The sequence below is a fragment of the Galeopterus variegatus genome, unplaced genomic scaffold (genome assembly GCF_000696425.1).
Source record: "Galeopterus variegatus unplaced genomic scaffold, G_variegatus-3.0.2 Scaffold17942, whole genome shotgun sequence".
Taxonomy (NCBI): Eukaryota; Metazoa; Chordata; class Mammalia; order Dermoptera; family Cynocephalidae; genus Galeopterus; species Galeopterus variegatus.
Genome location: NW_007744053.1, coordinates 1 through 17532, shown reverse-complemented (window position 1 = coordinate 17532; position 17532 = coordinate 1). Strand labels below are relative to the sequence as shown.

The window sequence follows — 17532 nt, the reverse complement described above, 5'->3', positions numbered from 1 at the left end:
AAAAAAAAAAAAAAAAAAAAAAAAAGACCTGAAAACCCTGTGGTATAAAAGCTTAGAAATGCTGGCCAAATATGAGAAACATCCCATTACGAGTATAGTTAGCTCCCAAAAAAGTAAAAAAAAAAATTAAATTTAAACATTATACTAACAAAAGAGACCTGCAAAGAAATTATATAATTATTTTTTAAATTTATAGACTATGTTTTAATGTAAATTAGGAGATTTATTTTATTTACTGTTTCTTTTTCAAATTCTTTTAGATCTATTAATACTCGCCTTGAGAAAACAGTAAAGGAGCTAGAAGAAGAGGTAAAGTTGTCTTGTGCTTCTGTTAACATTTTTGTTAGGAAATGTAGGTCTGACTTTTACCTACAGAGTTCTCTTAGTATCCTGGTAATATATATCTTGATATATAGTAAAACCAACTTTGTAGCATTAGTGGGCAGGGCTAAAATTATAGGTTAATCATATTATAATAAGTTTCACTCTGATATGTTTTTACAAACTGAGTTAATTTAGGATGTGTAGATATTTCAATAAAAAAATTTCATTTGTGTTGTGTTTAGTGACATGGTTTAAAAACAGAAAGTGACCTTTTTAATTGCTATTCTTAACATTTTAGAGCAGCCCATAGTTAGTATTAAATAGTGATGGTTCGGTATTGATGATGGAAAGTTATAGAAAGTTTGTCAGTTAGTTCAGTTGGTTAGAGCACTGTGTTGATAAAAACCAAGGTCAAGGGTTCGGATCACCTTACTGGCCAGCTGCCAAAAGCAAAAAAGAGAATAGTGTGCAGCTTTTACAAACATGGAAAACATCATTATAGTTTTAACAACAACAAAAAAATAGCGATAGCTTTTTTTTTGAGATCTTTTTTGTATTTTTGAAATATCTGAACTATTTTTGTTATGATTTGAATTTTATACATACTTGCTTTTGATAATAACTTTAAGCATTATTTCAGATTACCTTAAGGAAAAATGTGGAATCTGCATTAAGACAATTAGAAAGAGAAAAGGCCCTTCTTCAGCACAAAAATGCAGAATATCAGCGGAAAGCTGATCAGGAAGCAGACAAGAAACGAAATTTGGAAAATGATGGTTTGTGCTATAGAATATTAAATGCTTATCAAGGAAAAAATTAAGTTTGTGTATGTGTTGTTTTAAAGCTTGCCACTGAAATGCTTTTTATTACAGTTAACAGCTTAAAAGATCAACTTGAAGATTTGAAAAAAAGAAATCAAAACTCTCAAATATCCACCGAGAAAGTGAATCACCTTCAGAGACAAGTAGGTTGATCTTAATTTGTAATGAGGATATTGAGTTTTATTTATGACTGCCTATTAACGGTTTTAATTGACAGTGGTGCAGAAGGCCTTTGCTTCTAATTTTAGAGGGAAATCCTTAGTGAAAATGTTTTCCGGTTTTTGTTTATTTTAAATAGTTTATAATGGGGTAATAAATTGATGTATTTTCATTATATACACTGTGTTTATTTGTTTATAGTTTTTATTGTTGTTTGTTTGATTTTAAATGGAAATAACAGTTGGATGAAATGAATGCTTTGCTGCGAACAGAATCTGATACTGCAGCCCGCTTAAGAAAAACCCAGGCAGAAAGCTCAAAACAGATCCAGCAGCTGGAATCTAACAATAGAGATCTTCAAGATAAAAACTGCCTTCTGGAGACTGCCAGGTTAAAACTTGAAAAGGAATTTATCAATCTTCAGTCAGCTCTAGAATCTGAAAGGAGGGATCGTACCCATGGATCAGAGATAATTAATGATTTACAAGGTAATAAAGTAGAGATTACACTTGAATCAATCTTGATGATTTATATTTTGGAATTAACTTTAAATGATGGATAATGTCCTGGAGTAACACATTTCTGAATTTACTACTCTTGTATAAAGTTAGAATATTAGAAATACATTGATATAAAAGTTTATAAACTAAAGATTTACTTTCAAATAGTATGATTTTAAGTATCAAACTCCTCAGGTGGTAGATTGGGTTCTAGTTAAATTAACTGTGAAGCCCTATACCAACAAGTGTAAAACTCCTGCTTACAAATAAATGACAGCTCCAAAATATTAAGGGGCTTCTAAATTTTTTACTCTTAACTGAATGTATACACTTTGTAGATTTATTGTTTTGAAAAATGTTGCAATTTTTAGGTAGAATATCTGGCCTGGAAGAAGACTTAAAGAATGGCAAAATCTTGTTAACAAAAGTAGAGCTGGAGAAGAGACAGCTACAGGAGAGATTTACTGATTTGGAAAAGGTAAAACATGTTAATAAGCTTTATATTTTTTGTGTAAGAAAATGGCAGAATTTCAGATTAGAAAAGTTATTCCAAAATTAGGAAAATCACTAACTGGAATATTTCCAAATATTTCCATATGCTCATGGGTTCTTTTATATTTACTTGGTTGTGTGGATGCTCATGAAGGAAGGGACTGTCTGGAATGTGTGTAATGAGGATACTTCTCTCTAGGGATCCAAGTAATACTCAGATTTTGTCTCATAACATGTCTTAAAAATGACATGATATAAAGTCATCACAACTTTTGTCATTTACTGAGTTTTTCTTTAAAAGTACTATAAGCCAGGGGTGATTTCTGGGATTTGTGTAGTTAATGTTTTATTTTCATTTACTTCTTTATTCATTTGTTTAAGTATTTAGTGTGTCATATGTGGTAGAAGTATGAGGGTACAGTCCTTGCCTTTAATAATATCACAGTCTAATGGGTCATTTTTAAGTAATAATGAAGCACACAGGTAATTCTAATGTAGTGTGGTAAATGGAATGATAGAGATATGGGCAGGATATATATATTGATGTATAGTATGAATCCCTAATCTGACAGGGCAGAATAGGTTGGCAAGATAAAGGCATGTGTAAAGTTGGGGAAGACAGCAGGAGCAAAGGCATAGAGGATAGAAAATAAAGAAGCTATTGTTTATTTAATTACAAACTGTTCAATATTTCTGGAGCATAGAGAAGGGGTCAGCAAACTTTAATCTTTTAAGGGCAAGATAATAAATATTTTAGGTTTTGTGGGCCATATGGTTTCCTGTTATAACTACTCAGTCCTGTGGCAGTTTGTAAAAGAACGTGTGTGGCTATGTCTTATGAAATTTTTAAAAAAATAGACATCAGACCGAAATTGGCCTGAAGACGTAACATGGTCCTTATGTAAGAGTGTGAGGAATTCACTAACCAGAGTAAGGTTACAGAGCTAAGCATTAGCTAGATCATGCAGAATTTTGAATACTCTGTTAAGCTTATAATATAGTCTTTAAATAATGGGCTAGCCACTGAAGAGCTTTAAATTGGATGACCTTATTAGAGATACATTTAAGATAGATCACTATGTACTACATGGAGAATAGATTTGAGGAGGACAAGACTAGACTTATCAGAAGACTTTTTCAGTAATTCAGATAAGGGATATTGGAAACTTAATTAGTGCATTTGTTAAAAGGATGGAAAACAGGAATGACTCAGAAATATTTGGGGGAGGAATATTTCACAGCACTTAGTAATTGATTAGATGTGGCATGTGAGTAGTAGTTAAAGATCAGTCCCAGGTTTGTAGTTTGAGACAAGCTGTATAGTGGTGCCATTAATTGATAAAGGAAAAATAGCTCATTAATAGCAGACAGTGATAAATCCATTTTAGTCCTCTTAAGTTTGAGGTGCCTGTGGGACAGCCAAATTAGAATGTCTGCAAGGCAGTGTGCTATGGTAATAGAAGCTAGAAATATTTGAGAATCATCAGTATGTAAGTGCTGAAGCCATGTGAGTAGAGGAGCCCATCTGGGAAAAGAACGATTTTTCAGGGCAGAGTAGATTACTCTGTTGGTGGATTTTGTAGTTTGAAAATCATTTTAGTATTAAAAAAATTATTTAAAAAAAGAAATACCTGTTTCATATTTATGATATGAGCTATAGAAATCAAGAGTTAGAAAATGTTTGGGGTATGTATAGAAAATAGACTGATTTCTATTATCAAGGATTCTCAACTTAAAACAAGTCCCCTATGTGGGGAGTACAGGTGAATGGTAGGGGATCTTGATATTATTTTTAATTTATAGCAAAGGGAAATATTAAGTATGTTTTAAGAATTTAAGAAATAATGATATAGGAAGAGAGGAAGCATTTGGCTAAAGACCGCCACCTCCAAAGAACACCAACATTTAAGGGGGCAGCTGAGAAAACTTAGGAGCAACAGTAAAGATGAGAGCAGAATGGGGAGAACCAAGTAAGCACAGTGTCAGAAATGTCAAGGGATGGCCTCAGAGGTGGCAGTGATTTCAAATAAGATAAAGACTGAAGAGTGTTGTGAATTTGATAGTGAGAATAGCATTGGTCGCTTTACTGAGATTAAGCAATGTAAATACAGAGCTCAAAACAGTGTAGTGGAGGTGTGGAAGGAGGGGTACAGAGAAGAGATAGAGTACATAGATTATTATCATAAGAAGTTTGGATAATGAGTGGAGGGGAAACATTGAACATTTTCATTAAACCTGTTAGAAAAGAGTTTTGCAAGTTTTTGAAATTGTGAGTCAGTGTTTGTTGTTGATAGTTGCCATTTAAAATCTTTAATAGGAAAAGAGCAACATGGAAATAGATATGACATACCAACTGAAAGTTATACAGCAGAGCTTAGAACAAGAAGAAGCTGAACACAAGGCTACAAAAACAAGACTAGCCGATAAAAATAAGATCTATGAATCCATTGAAGAAGCTAAATCAGAAGCCATGAAAGGTATGCATTTTTTTTTTCCTCTTGTCTTTTTTCGTGACCGGTAACGGGATCGCAACCCTCAGTGTCGCGCCCGCACCACGCTCAACCAGTGAGCGGACCAGTCTCTATATGGGATCCAAACCCTCGGCGGGAGCGCCACTGCACTCCCAAGTGCTGCACTCTACCCAGTGCGCCACCGGGCCAGCCCGAAAGGTATGCATTTTTAAAAGAAGGTTGTCCAGCAGCATTTTCCTAAGAATGCTTTGGTTTTGAAAAGTATTTGTTTATATTTCATTGCCGAATATTGGGAACTTGAGGAGAGGAACTGTTAGGGAAGCTTTGCGTATATGTTTTTTTCCATTGCATCATTACAATAATCGTTTCTAAGATAGTAAGATCCAAACACAAAATTATGTGACCAAATTTTTAGATCAGAGAGAAATTAATATTTCAGTGGTACCAGTAATAGTAATAGGGATACAGAGTGTGAAGATTTAGATATGTCTGCTGAGATTTGGGGGGATATGTTCTTTTTTTGTAATATTTATTATAGTTTGACATTTCACCAACTTACATTAGAAAATTCTTGCCAATTTATACAACAAAGATTTAAAAACAATAGTCGGCCTAACTGGAATATAATTTCACTGAATATTTTGAACTGTGGCATAAAGATACTTAGCCAGATTTGGTCAAAGCCATTTAGTAATAATAGATAACAAAGTTAACTTTTCCAAAAACCAGGCTTTATCTTGGAATTGTCTTAGGATAATTCCTTGTTTTCCAAACTGACTATTTATAATTATGATGGATTTGAAATTCCAAAGGAAATCAGTACTTTTATTCTTGTGAAAGTCTTAAAACTCTTGAACAGAAATTTCATTTCAGATTGAAGCATAACATTTATGAATAACTTATCAAAAAATAGCCTTTTAATTATTGCATGTAATTAAAATTGTAGATTTTCTTATTAAAATCAGTTTAGTTTATGGCAGAAATTCAGGATGATAAGAAATGAAATGAGTGCCTTATTTAGAAAAATCTATTGGAAGAGAGGAAGCTAGTTGGCCGTGTTTCCTTGTCTGTGATATAATTTATGTGTAATAAATTGTAAATGTTTTTGGCATTTGTGATACACTCGTATAAATACCACCCAAAACAAGACATAGTATATTTTCATCACCTCAGTAAGTTCCCTTGTGCCTCTTTCTATTCTTTGTGCCTACATTATGGTAACTTTTTAAAAATGAGTACATTTGTAAATTGGTTATTCTCTGAACTGAGGAAAATGAACCGATTCAGTATACTATAACTACCATTTTGTCAAACTGTTACTTAGAACTCTGATATAGGATACATGATGACTTCTGTATTTTCCATGTGAGTATACAAAACTGTTAAATATTATACATGCTATTCCAATCTGGGTCTAAAGCCTTTGGTCTTTCTGCTGCATGCCATTGCCTCCTTGGATTAAGAACATAGCTTACTAAGTAATTACTAGCCATAGTGACCTTGTTTAGTTACTGAAACTTTCTGTGCCTTGCTTCCTATAAAGAGACAATAGCAGTATCATTAGGTTGTGCAAATCAAGTGCGTGAAAGTGCTTAGGAATGCTAGCTTTTATTAGCGCTACATGAAGCATGTTTCATTTTCTTCCATGCTTTTGAAGACTATTCATTAAAAACTGAAAATTTATAGGTTTAATTTTTACCTAACGTAACTTTATAATGGATGATAATTAGATGTAGAGCATTAGATGTGAAGAAGCAGGAGAATCTTGGATTTGCCCTGAATTACAACTAAGTATATCAAAAGATAATCCTTTAACTGTAATAATTTATGTTTAATATTGACATCACTTGGTAAGACTTAAACTCTGCCTGCGCTTCTCTTGGAGATGGAAGAAGGCTTTTAAAAGCCCTTTCTGATTAATAAAACAAATTAAAAGATTATTGCACATTGTTTAGAAAATACAGGAAAGTATAAAAGAAACAAGGAAAGATTTCACATAATCCTACTAATTGGCATAGTATTTTGCATATTTTCTCCATTTTCTATACAGTTTGGCTTTTCTTCTTTTAAAAAACAATGTGAGCATTTTCATAGTTTATTTAAAAATTCTCCTTAAATAATTATCACTTACCAAGTGCTTGCCATATGCCGGGCAGCATTTAAGTGGTGCACTTTTCGAGTATTAACTCAAAATCTTCATAACATCTCTAGGAGGGAAGGTGCTATTATCCCCATTCTAGAGATAAGGAAACTGAGGCCCAGAGAGGTTAATTAATTTGCCTGGTCAAATAATTTAAACTCAGGAAATTTGCTTCCACAGTCCTATCCTTTAACACCTTCCTAAAACATACTTTTCAACATCTGCATAGTAGTAATACATTAAGATGGAGAGTCATGGAGTTCATAGAATCTACCTGGAATGTTTTAAGATGAAAAAAATAATAATGAGAGACACAGTAGCAGAAAAAATTTCTAAATCTTTATTTAAAGATGTAAGCAGCTTATAGAACCATAAATAAAGGCAGAATTATCTTCCTTCCATTAGAATAGATGTAATATTGCTGAGTGTGTTATATTTTGTACCCTGCAAATGAAACTCCTAATTTTCAAGCATGAGATTCTTGACATAGAGAGGAGTGATAAATATTAAATTGGAAATTAATAAAAATAAAAGGCAGCATCATTTTCTGCAATTTTTATTATTACTGTTTCACATATTTGATATGCTTCTTTTATTTGTAAGTTCGTGATTGTGTTCATTTTATTGTGACAGAAATGGAGAAGAAGCTCTTGGAGGAAAGGACTTTAAAACAGAAAGTAGAGAACCTGTTACTGGAAGCTGAGAAAAGATGCTCTATATTAGACTGTGACCTTAAACAGTCACAGCAGAAAGTAAATGAGCTCCTTAAACAGAAAGATGTGCTAAATGAGGATGTAAGTATGAAGTTTACTGATAAATAATAATAAAATATTTAATGAATTAATAATAACCTAGGTTTATTTGTAAAGGTTTAATGATGGCTTCATAATTTTAAAAATTTTCTTGCAAAATAATATTTGACAACATGTTAGTTTTACTGAATTACAATGATATACTAAATGAATCATAATTTAAAAATTTTAAAGTTATTTTTACTTTAAAGATCATATATTTGTATTTTATAAAATATTTGTATATTTGAAAATACATTTGTAACATTCTTAGAAATACAAAAAATAGCTAACTGTGAAATGTATTAACTGCCTAAGGGCAAAGTCTATTATATGTCACTTTTGCTGCCAGCTTCATTGATAACAAAAATTAAAATAATTTACTCATGTACCAAGTACACAATTTATTTTTTAGGTTAGAAACTTGACATTAAAAATAGAGCAGGAAACTCAGAAGCGCTGTCTTACACAAAATGACTTGAAGATGCAAACACAGCAAGTTAACACACTAAAAATGTCAGAAAAGCAGTTAAAACAAGAGAATAATCATCTCATGGAAATGAAAATGAGCTTGGAAAAACAAAATGCCGAACTTCGAAAGTAAGTTAAATTGGTTGAGACAAAGTTTTAATATGCACAGTCATCCACATGTAAATTACCTTAATTTCAATTTATCTGGGGATTTTCTTTTGACAGTTTACTTTCTTGACCACATTTTTTCTTTCTTTTTCTATAAGTGATGTGTTGAGTGCCACTGTTGTCCTTCGACAAGATGGTATTGGCTTCCCCAACAGTTTTTTACTACTGCTACCTAATTATGATATTATGATAAGGGAAAGTATTGGTGTTGGAGCAGAAGAAAATATCTGGGATTTTTACTCCACGCTCTTAAGATTTTCCCTCGGGATTGTTCCTCAAGTTTATTTTTCATATGCCTGTTGTTCCTTTAGTTTCTAGGACTTGGACATGTTTGATTATTAAGCAAATACCATGTAAATTTTTAGCCATTTTATAGGATATACTGTAGTGCTATACTTAATTTACTTAGCAAATGGAAAACATATTATTAAAGTACTTAAAAAGTAGACAGTAAATATACTGTTAAAGTTTATCCCATTCATTCTATTAGTGGTAGAATTACTTCTTTCCAGTCATGGCCAAAGGTCATACTGGATCCCAGTTATTTGATAAGAGACAGTGTGATAGAGTGGAAAGAACATAGGCTTTGGAGCCAGCCAGACTGAGATGTGAGTGAGTTCCATCACTTACTAGCTGACCAACACTGAGCAAAATATTTAACCTGAGCCTTTTATCACACCTGTGAAAGGAGGCAGTAATAACTTGCTTGTTAGGGATCTTGTAAAGGATAACAATGATTTATTTAAAACTCATAGCACACAATAAATGGTAGAAACTATTAATACTGCAACTATTACTGTTACTACTGCTACAACTATGACCACTACTCTACTATCATCATCATTGCTAATTGCCTGGGTTTTACATACCTATGACAGGTCAGTAAGATTGACACTATCTAGGAAAGGGTGGCCAGAATATTCAAATAGGCTTTGTTCTTTTTGCTGATCTGTTTATTGCCAGGGTAAGCATAGACTCTTAAACTTCATGAGATTTCAACTTTTAAAATTGAAACTAGAAATTGGAACGATATTCAGACATCTTCATCTTATCTTTGTTTTTCTGTATATTAGCTTTATTCTTCTCTCTCATTTTAGGCCAGCTTTTTCCATTTAACAGAAAACTTGTCCATTGATAGCTCTAGTGATAGGTCGTATAGCATCATTTACTTGGAGAGACCCTGATTCAACTTTATTAGATCACAAGTTCAGAAAGCACTCCAAGTCTTAGTATGGAACTCATTGGCCCAGCTTTGGGCAGGAGCATTCCACTTGACTGAATGCTTTCCATAGTATCTATTCTAACAGCAGTTTATGTGAATGCAAGGGCTAGTTAATCATCTGGATTGTATTTCCTTCCTTATTCTCATAACACTTTGTTTATAACTAATTTATGGTACTTAGTATATATGCCTCTTATTTTCTTTATAAGTTCACATGGTTCTGTTGTTTCTTAATCCTTTTTTTCCTAACCACTCCTCCCCAAAGACATCCATGTTTGCTGTCATAACCACATACTAGCTGTGAGTTTATTGAAGTGCAAACATTTATTTATATTTTGTTCTCCCAATCTTTGGTTAATGGCTTGTACATAGTATATCCTCAGTAAATGTTGCATGAACGATTACATCCTTATTATGTGTAAGGCATTGTAATAGTCATTCTGGGAGACACGAAGATTAATCAAGTACTTTTCCTACCCTTGAGAAGCTTACTAGCATTCATTAGGGGGAGGTAAAATGGGTACATAAATAATTAGAATACAGTGTGAAAAAATAATATGTGTGATGGGAATTTACATATGAAGTGCTACACAGGCTTCATTTAAAATTGGTCAACATGTATATCTCCTCTTCCTTCAAAGAGGAGTTTTAAAAATGTATAGGCCCCCAAGAATGAGTGGATGGAAGCCTTGTGACTAATGAAGTGAGCAAAGGAAGCAAGGATTATATATGAGGCTAGGAGTATATATGAAGTTGGATGTAGATTAGGAAAAAACCAGTTCAGTTTTCAAAGCAAATACCTTGAAGGCCTGGTTTAAGATGTGACACTGTAAATGAAACAATCTGCTAATCATACTCTACCACCACTCCTTGCAGAAATGTCTATCCTTGCAGAAATGTCTGCAGTCAGGCACTCTCAGCACTAGGGTTCCTCAGAGCATTTTCCTCTAAAGAAATGGAGCACACACAACCTCTGGGGATAATTAGAACAGCTAGGACGGGCTCAGCAGACCAGAGAAAAAGACTTCCTCATTCTGGCATGTAGGGGTCCCCCTCCTTTAATGCTGGCTTTTTAATCCTCTCACACACACCCCCTTCCCCTGGGCTTTAACTCTGTTTTAAACTTAAGAAATTCTGACCCATAATAATTGTACATATTTATGGGGTACAGTGTGACATTTGGGTACATGTATATAATGTATAATAGTCAAATCTGAATAATTAGCATACTTATCATCTTAAGCCTCTCATCTTAAACTGAAGTTTGCCAGTTAGAAAAATCCTCCCACATGCAAAGAAATTAAAATTTCTCTCACCTCCTTTGTAAATAAATAACCAAGTATTGTTTGAAGAAAACCTGCAAAATGAAAGAGGAAAACTATGACAGAGAAAAAGGAAAAGTGCCCCCAGCGGAAACATATATATATATATAAAGGAGTAGAGGCAAACCTCTAACGTTCTATAAAAACAAAAGCACTATAAAAACCCACTGGTTACAAATTAGTACTCATCAAAAGATTCCATTAATTGAGAACCTGATGTAATGTAAAAAGGACAGCCAGAAAAGGAAAGAAGACTAAAAATTACTGTCAATATAAATTTATTACAAACATTTGAAGAAAAAGTCATAGAAATTTCACAAAGAGTAGAACAAGAGGGAATAACGTGGAAGATAAGAGAGGAATAGGTAAGACACAGAGAAACTCTTCCACAGGTTCTAGCACCATACTAATAGAAAATCCAAGGAGAAGTAAAACTAAGGGGAGGAAATTATTAAAGAAATTAAATAGAGAAGAATTTCCCATAGCTGAAGGAGGAAAAGTCTTTAGATTGAAAGGATCCAACAAATAACGTGAAAAAAAGGCCTTCAACTAGACATGTTCTCATGAAATTTCAAAAGCAAAGGATGGAAATGTTATAGTTCTTATCTACAAACTGGGAGGTTGTGCTTTGTAGTTGATGTAAGAGGAAATGGAGGCTTACTTACAGCAGTGATACAACTACATTGAGTGTGGGGACAGGTTGGGGATGGCAAGAGAGCTAAATTCTCAAGTCTGGCAGCAGGGAATTGATAAATAATATCTAAAAGTTATGTAAGAAATAGCTGAGCTGTTGAGGTAACCACCAAAAGAACAAAACAGAAATGAAACAAATCAATTTCCTCTAAAGGAGTAGGATGGGTGGGACTGGAGAGGGGGTAGATGAGGAGACTGCTACTTTTCAGTTGTAATTCCTTCCATGCTGTTCTGTACTATTGAATTGTAGCTATGTGCTGTTATTTGGCTACTTTCTGAAGCACTACTTTCTGAAAAAGACTTTTCTTAAATATATAAAAAAGATTAGGTTTTAAAAGTATCAAATAAGTGAATATCAGCTCTTCAAGAAGATCCCAATATGAAAATTATATTAGGGTTTGCTGTTAAGTGGGCTTAGCTAATGATGATGAGATAGTTTTAAAATTTGACCTTTCATATATTTATTATTAATTAGCATCTCATATTTTTTACTCAGAAATAAGAATCATGAATTCTCAACAATACACTCATCAATAATAAAATACAGAAATAACAAAGATCAGTGACGTTGAATCATAACTTCCTTTTTACCCAGAGGATTAAAGGCCAGTGAATAAACAAAGTAACCAAATTACGTTAAATGGGAATGAGAATGAAAGTGCTTAGTAATATCCAAATTGAATATGGTGGGTTTAAATCATTTGCTCTTTCTGAATCTTTCTTGTTGTATATATATTTTTAAACACCCAAGTGGTATTCACATATACTGAGAACTATATGTTTGTTTTTTTTAAAAGGAAACAATATAAGTCCCCTTTGTGAATGCAGGTATTTTCCTCTCTCCAGAGGTAGCATATCTTAACAGTTTGTTTTTTATGGATTCTCTGAAAGGGTGTCAGGGATTTCCAGACCTTTTGCTTTGCTTGTACTTGTACATCTGTACAAATGTATATGGGGTTAGGTTTTTTTGTACATTTTGTTTTGTTTTTTGCTTATTTTTTAAAATTATATAAGTTGTGTTGTTCTCCCACTTGCTTTCTTCCCCTTATCTTTGAGTTAGAATAACTATAGTTTTATATTTTTTAAATAAGCCTAGAATTTAACATAACATTTCAACCTGACTTCTTAAGTGGGTTGTTAGGCTTGTTTTTTTTTTATTTATCTTTTATTTTATTTTATTTTATTTTATTTTATTTTATTTTATTTTATTTTATTTTATTTCTTTATGAAGATTAACATACATGCAGAAAAAGTATACAAATCATAAGTATAGAGCCCGGTGAATTTTTACAAAGTGTAAAATCTGTGCAGTCACCATTTAGATTTAGATCTAAAACCAGCCCTCTTAACCTCCCCTTCCCCAGTCATTTCTCCACTCACCCTAAGATAACTAGTTTCCAGGTACTCTTTGAATTCTACTTGGTTGACATAAATGGCTGATCCCAGTGTATGTATGGGAATGTGTAATTCAATGTTGATTTAGTATAACACTATTTACTCCCAGAACCCCTTTATACTCTTAAACTCTTTGGAACCCTCAATAATTTTTTTGTTTATGTGAGTTATATCTAATAGTATTTGTTGTGTTAGAAATTAAAACTGAGAAGATTTTAAAACCCAAGAACATACAAGCATACCTGTAGGAGTGATGGCATCATGGTGTCATGTAGCCTCAGGAAAAGTTCATACACACTAGTGAGGGGATGAGAGTTGAAAAAAGCAATGATGCTCAGTATTATTATGAAAATGTTTTGATCTCATGGATTCTCTGAAAGGGCCTCAGGGACCCCCAGGCGTTCCCCAGACCATATTTCAAGAGTTACTGGTTTATAATGCATGTAATTTATTTAAACCTTTGATTCAATGTCCTCATAGAGAACGTCAGGATGCAGATGGGCAAATGAAAGAACTACAAGATCAGCTTGAAGCAGAACAGTATTTCTCAGTAAGTTCCAGGCTTAATTAATTTGATTGCTGTATTTGTAGATTTTTTTTTTTGGATTCTTGCTGCTGCAGAACCAGGAAAATGATTCTTATAGCAAACACCAGATGGTGTTTTGGGTAGTATGTTTTACACCACACAACTCATACAAAAAGCAGTTGGACAAAAGAATATAGATAATTTCACAGAAATCCATTATCATTGCTGGAAAGATAATCCTGAGCACATACCACCATACCCTATGAAGCTGATTAAAAGCATTGCTTTTAAGGATGAGTATATTTTCATAATGAAAGAAATAAAATTGTAATCAAACTGTCATTTTAACATTTGTACTTTCTTGAGATCAGTTTCTAAATATGTAGAAACTGTCACCTCTGTTCAATTTATTTAAGCCAACAAAATCTTTCTTTAAATTAGTAATGTTTTTCCTTGCCTCTTCATTCATCCTACCAATGTATGCCATTTAATGAGAAATATCACTATGATATCCAGATAAAGATTATGCTTCTAAATTATTTTAGTTGAACTTCTATTAGTTAATCAACTGACGACTACAGAATATGAAAGCTTATTAAATTATTAATTTTTTCACGAGCTCAGCAGTAAGAAAATATTTGTATGTGTTCAACTTTTGTCTGGATAGGTTTTGAATGTATGAATTATATTCCTGATGACGGTGATATACATTTCTGTTATATTTTGCTGTTTAGACCCTCTACAAAACACAAGTTAGGGAACTTAAAGAAGAATGTGAAGAAAAGACCAAACTTTGTAAAGAATTGCAGCAGAAGAAACAGGAATTACAGGATGAAAGGTAAAGCCAAGACCCTTGTCTGTTTTGTTCACAGCTGTATATACTCTGCTCCTAGAACAGTGCTTGGTGTTCAGCAAATAAAAATTTGTTGTTGAAGTGAATTAGACAGAAACTTTGACTTCATAGTGAAAATTGAACATTAAAATAATATTTCTCTAAAATGTAGGGACTCCTTGGCTGCCCAACTGGAGATCACCTTGACCAAGGCAGATTCTGAGCAGCTGGCTCGTTCAATTGCTGAAGAACAATATTCTGATTTGGAAAAAGAGAAAATCATGAAAGAGCTGGAGATCAAAGAGATGATGGCTAGACACAAACAGGAACTTACTGAAAAAGATGCTACAATTGCATCTGTAAGTAAAATTCTTGGTACTTCTTTGGATTATAATTTAATTACTACATTATAAATCTTTAGAAGCACTACGACAGTATTGTAGATCTAAATGAAAAATTATATATGCTGGCTACAAGATTTTTAATCCAGTCTACCATCGACTTCTCAATGTTGTTTGGCAGAGAGAGGCTTTGTTAAGAACTACTTCCAGTGACTTCACCTATTGGTAATTTCAAAGTTAAAGGACTGAAGTGAAAGGGAGAATACCAAAGGTAGAAAATAATCTAAGCCTTTTATAAAAAAAAAACAGAGCATAGTTCAAAAGAGTCTTGAAACTATCATGAAGACAATCCATTATACGAGAATACTCAAAAAGTTCATGGAAAGATTTTTTTTTAATTTATGAATATTCATGAGATACAAAGCTGATTATCACCCCTCATGCCCAAGATGTGAAGGCCAGATCCATACTGGCAGCATGTGCATTACCACAAATTACGTTTGTACCCCATGTCCCCCACCCAATTATCCCCAACCTCCCTCCCCCTCCCTCTGTATCCCAAGGTACGTTCTCTCCCTCTGCAAGTCCAAAGCACCACTGTGGTCTTTCTTTCCTTCGTTCTTTCTCTCTTAGCTCCCACTTATGAGTGAGTACATGTGTTATTTATCCTTTTGTGCTGTGCTTATTTCAGTCAACATAAGTTTCTCCAGGCTCATCCCTGTTGTTGCAAATGGGAGAATTTCATTCCTTTTTATGGCAGAGTAGTAGTCCATGATGTATATATACCACAGTTTCCTTATCCAGTCATCCATCGATGGACTTTTAAGTTGGTTCCATGTCTTGGCTATTGTAAACAGAGTTGCGATCAACGTGGGAGTGCAGGTATCCCTTCGACATGATGATATCCATTCCTCTGAGTATATAGCCAGGAGTGGGATTGCTGGATCGTATGGAAGATCTGTCTGTAGTTGTTTGAGAAACCTCCATACTGTTTTCCATAGTGGTTGTACTAATTTACAGTCCCACCAACAGTGCAGGAGAGTTCCCTTCTCTTCATACCCTCACCAGCATTTGTTATTCACTGTCTTTTTGATTATAGCCAGTCTAACTTGGGTGAGGTGGTATCTCAGTGTGATTTTAATTTGCATTTCCCTGATGACTAGTGATGTTGAGCATTTTTTCGTGTACCTGTTGGCCATTTGTATGTCTTCCTTTGAAAAATGTCTATTCAGTTCCTTTGCCCATTTTTTAATTGGGTTATTTGTGTTTTTTACTGTGTAATTGCTGGAGTTCCTTATATATTATAGGTATTAATCGCTTGTTGGATGCATAGTGAGCAAAAATTTTCTCCCACTCTGTAGGTTGTCATTTCACTCTGTTGATTGTTTCCTTTGCTGTGCAGAACATTTTTAGCTTGATATAGTCCCATTTGTTTATTTTTTCTTTTTCTGCTTGTGCTTTTGGGCTCATGTTCATAAAGTCTGTGCCCAAACTTAGTTCCTAAAGTGTTTCACCTATATTTTCTTTTAATAACTTTACAGTTTCAGGTCTTATACTTAAGTCTTTGATCCATTTTTTTAGTATATGGTGAGAGGTGCATATCTAGTTTCATTCTTCTGCATATGGATATCCAACTTTGCCAGCACCACTTGTTGAAGAGGCAGTCTTTTCCCTAATGTAGATTTTCGTTGCCTTTGTCCAATAACAGATGGCTGTAAGCCTGAGGGGTGATTGCTGGGTTCTCAGTTTTGCTCCACTGGTCTGAGTGTTTACTTTTATACCAGTACCATGCTGTTTTAGTTACAATAGCTTTGTAGTATAATTTGAAGTCAGGTAGTGTTATGACTCTGGCTTTATTTTTTTTTGCTCAGGATTGCTTTGGCTATTTGGGGTCTTTTGTTGTTCCATATGAAAGTTAAGATTGTTTTTTCCATTTCTGTGGAGAATGTCATTGGTATTTTGATGGGGATTTCACAGAATCTGTAGATCACTTTGAGGGTAGTATAGACATTTTCACAACGTTAATTCTTCCAATTGAAGAACATGGAATATCTTTCCATCTTTTTGCGTCTTCTTTAATTTCTTTCAGAAGTGGTTTGTAGTTCTCATTGTAGAGATCTTTCACCTCGTTGGTTAAATTGATCCCTAGGTATTTTATTTTTGTCGTGACAATGGTAAATGGGCTTACATTCTTTATTTCTCTTTCTGTTAGTTCATTATTTGAGTATGTAAATGCAACTGATTTGGGGACATTTATTTTGTATTGTGTAACATTACTGAAGTTATTAACCAGTTCTAGGAGTTTTTTGATAGTCTTTGATGTCTTTTCCTTCTAGATTCCCTTTATTTCTTTCTCTTGCCTGATTGCTCTGGCTAGTACCTCCAGTACTATGTTAAGTAGAAGTGGTGAGAGTGGGCATCCTTGTCTTGCTCCTGTTCTTAAGGGAAAGGCCCTCAGTATTTTCCCCATTCAGAATGATACTGGTGGTAAGCTTGTCATAAATGGCTTTTATTGTGTTGAGATACTTTCCTTCTGTACCTAATTTGTTGAGAGTGTTTATCATGAAGGGATGTTGAGTTTTCTCAAATGCTTTTTCAGCATCTATTGAGATAATCATATGGTCTTTTTCGTTGAGTTTATTGATGTGATCTATCACATTTATTGACGTTCGTATATTGAACCATCCTTGCATCCTTGGGATGAATCCCACTTGATCATGGTGTATAATTTTTTTAATGTGTTGCTATATTCTGATTGCTAATATTTTGTTGAGAATTTTCGCATCTATTTTCTTCAAGGATTTTGGCCTATAATTTTCCTTTTTTGTTGTGTCTTTATCTGTTTTTTTTTGTTTGTTTTTTTT

At 33.6% G+C, this 17532-nt stretch overlaps 1 protein-coding gene across 1 annotated transcript; it reads left to right on the top strand.

Annotated features, from left to right (window-relative positions):
• Positions 1–255: 255 nt before the first annotated feature.
• LOC103582799 (rho-associated protein kinase 2-like) lies at positions 256–14686 on the top strand (the record flags this gene model as incomplete). The annotated part of the gene is made up of 11 exons (XM_008564298.1): positions 256–309; positions 965–1100; positions 1197–1288; positions 1546–1792; positions 2176–2282; positions 4614–4773; positions 7541–7701; positions 8114–8298; positions 13450–13519; positions 14230–14333; positions 14500–14686. Coding segments are annotated over 11 exons (1503 nt in total), but the record flags the coding sequence as incomplete, so codon positions are not given.
• Between the last annotated feature and the right edge of the window lie 2846 nt (positions 14687–17532).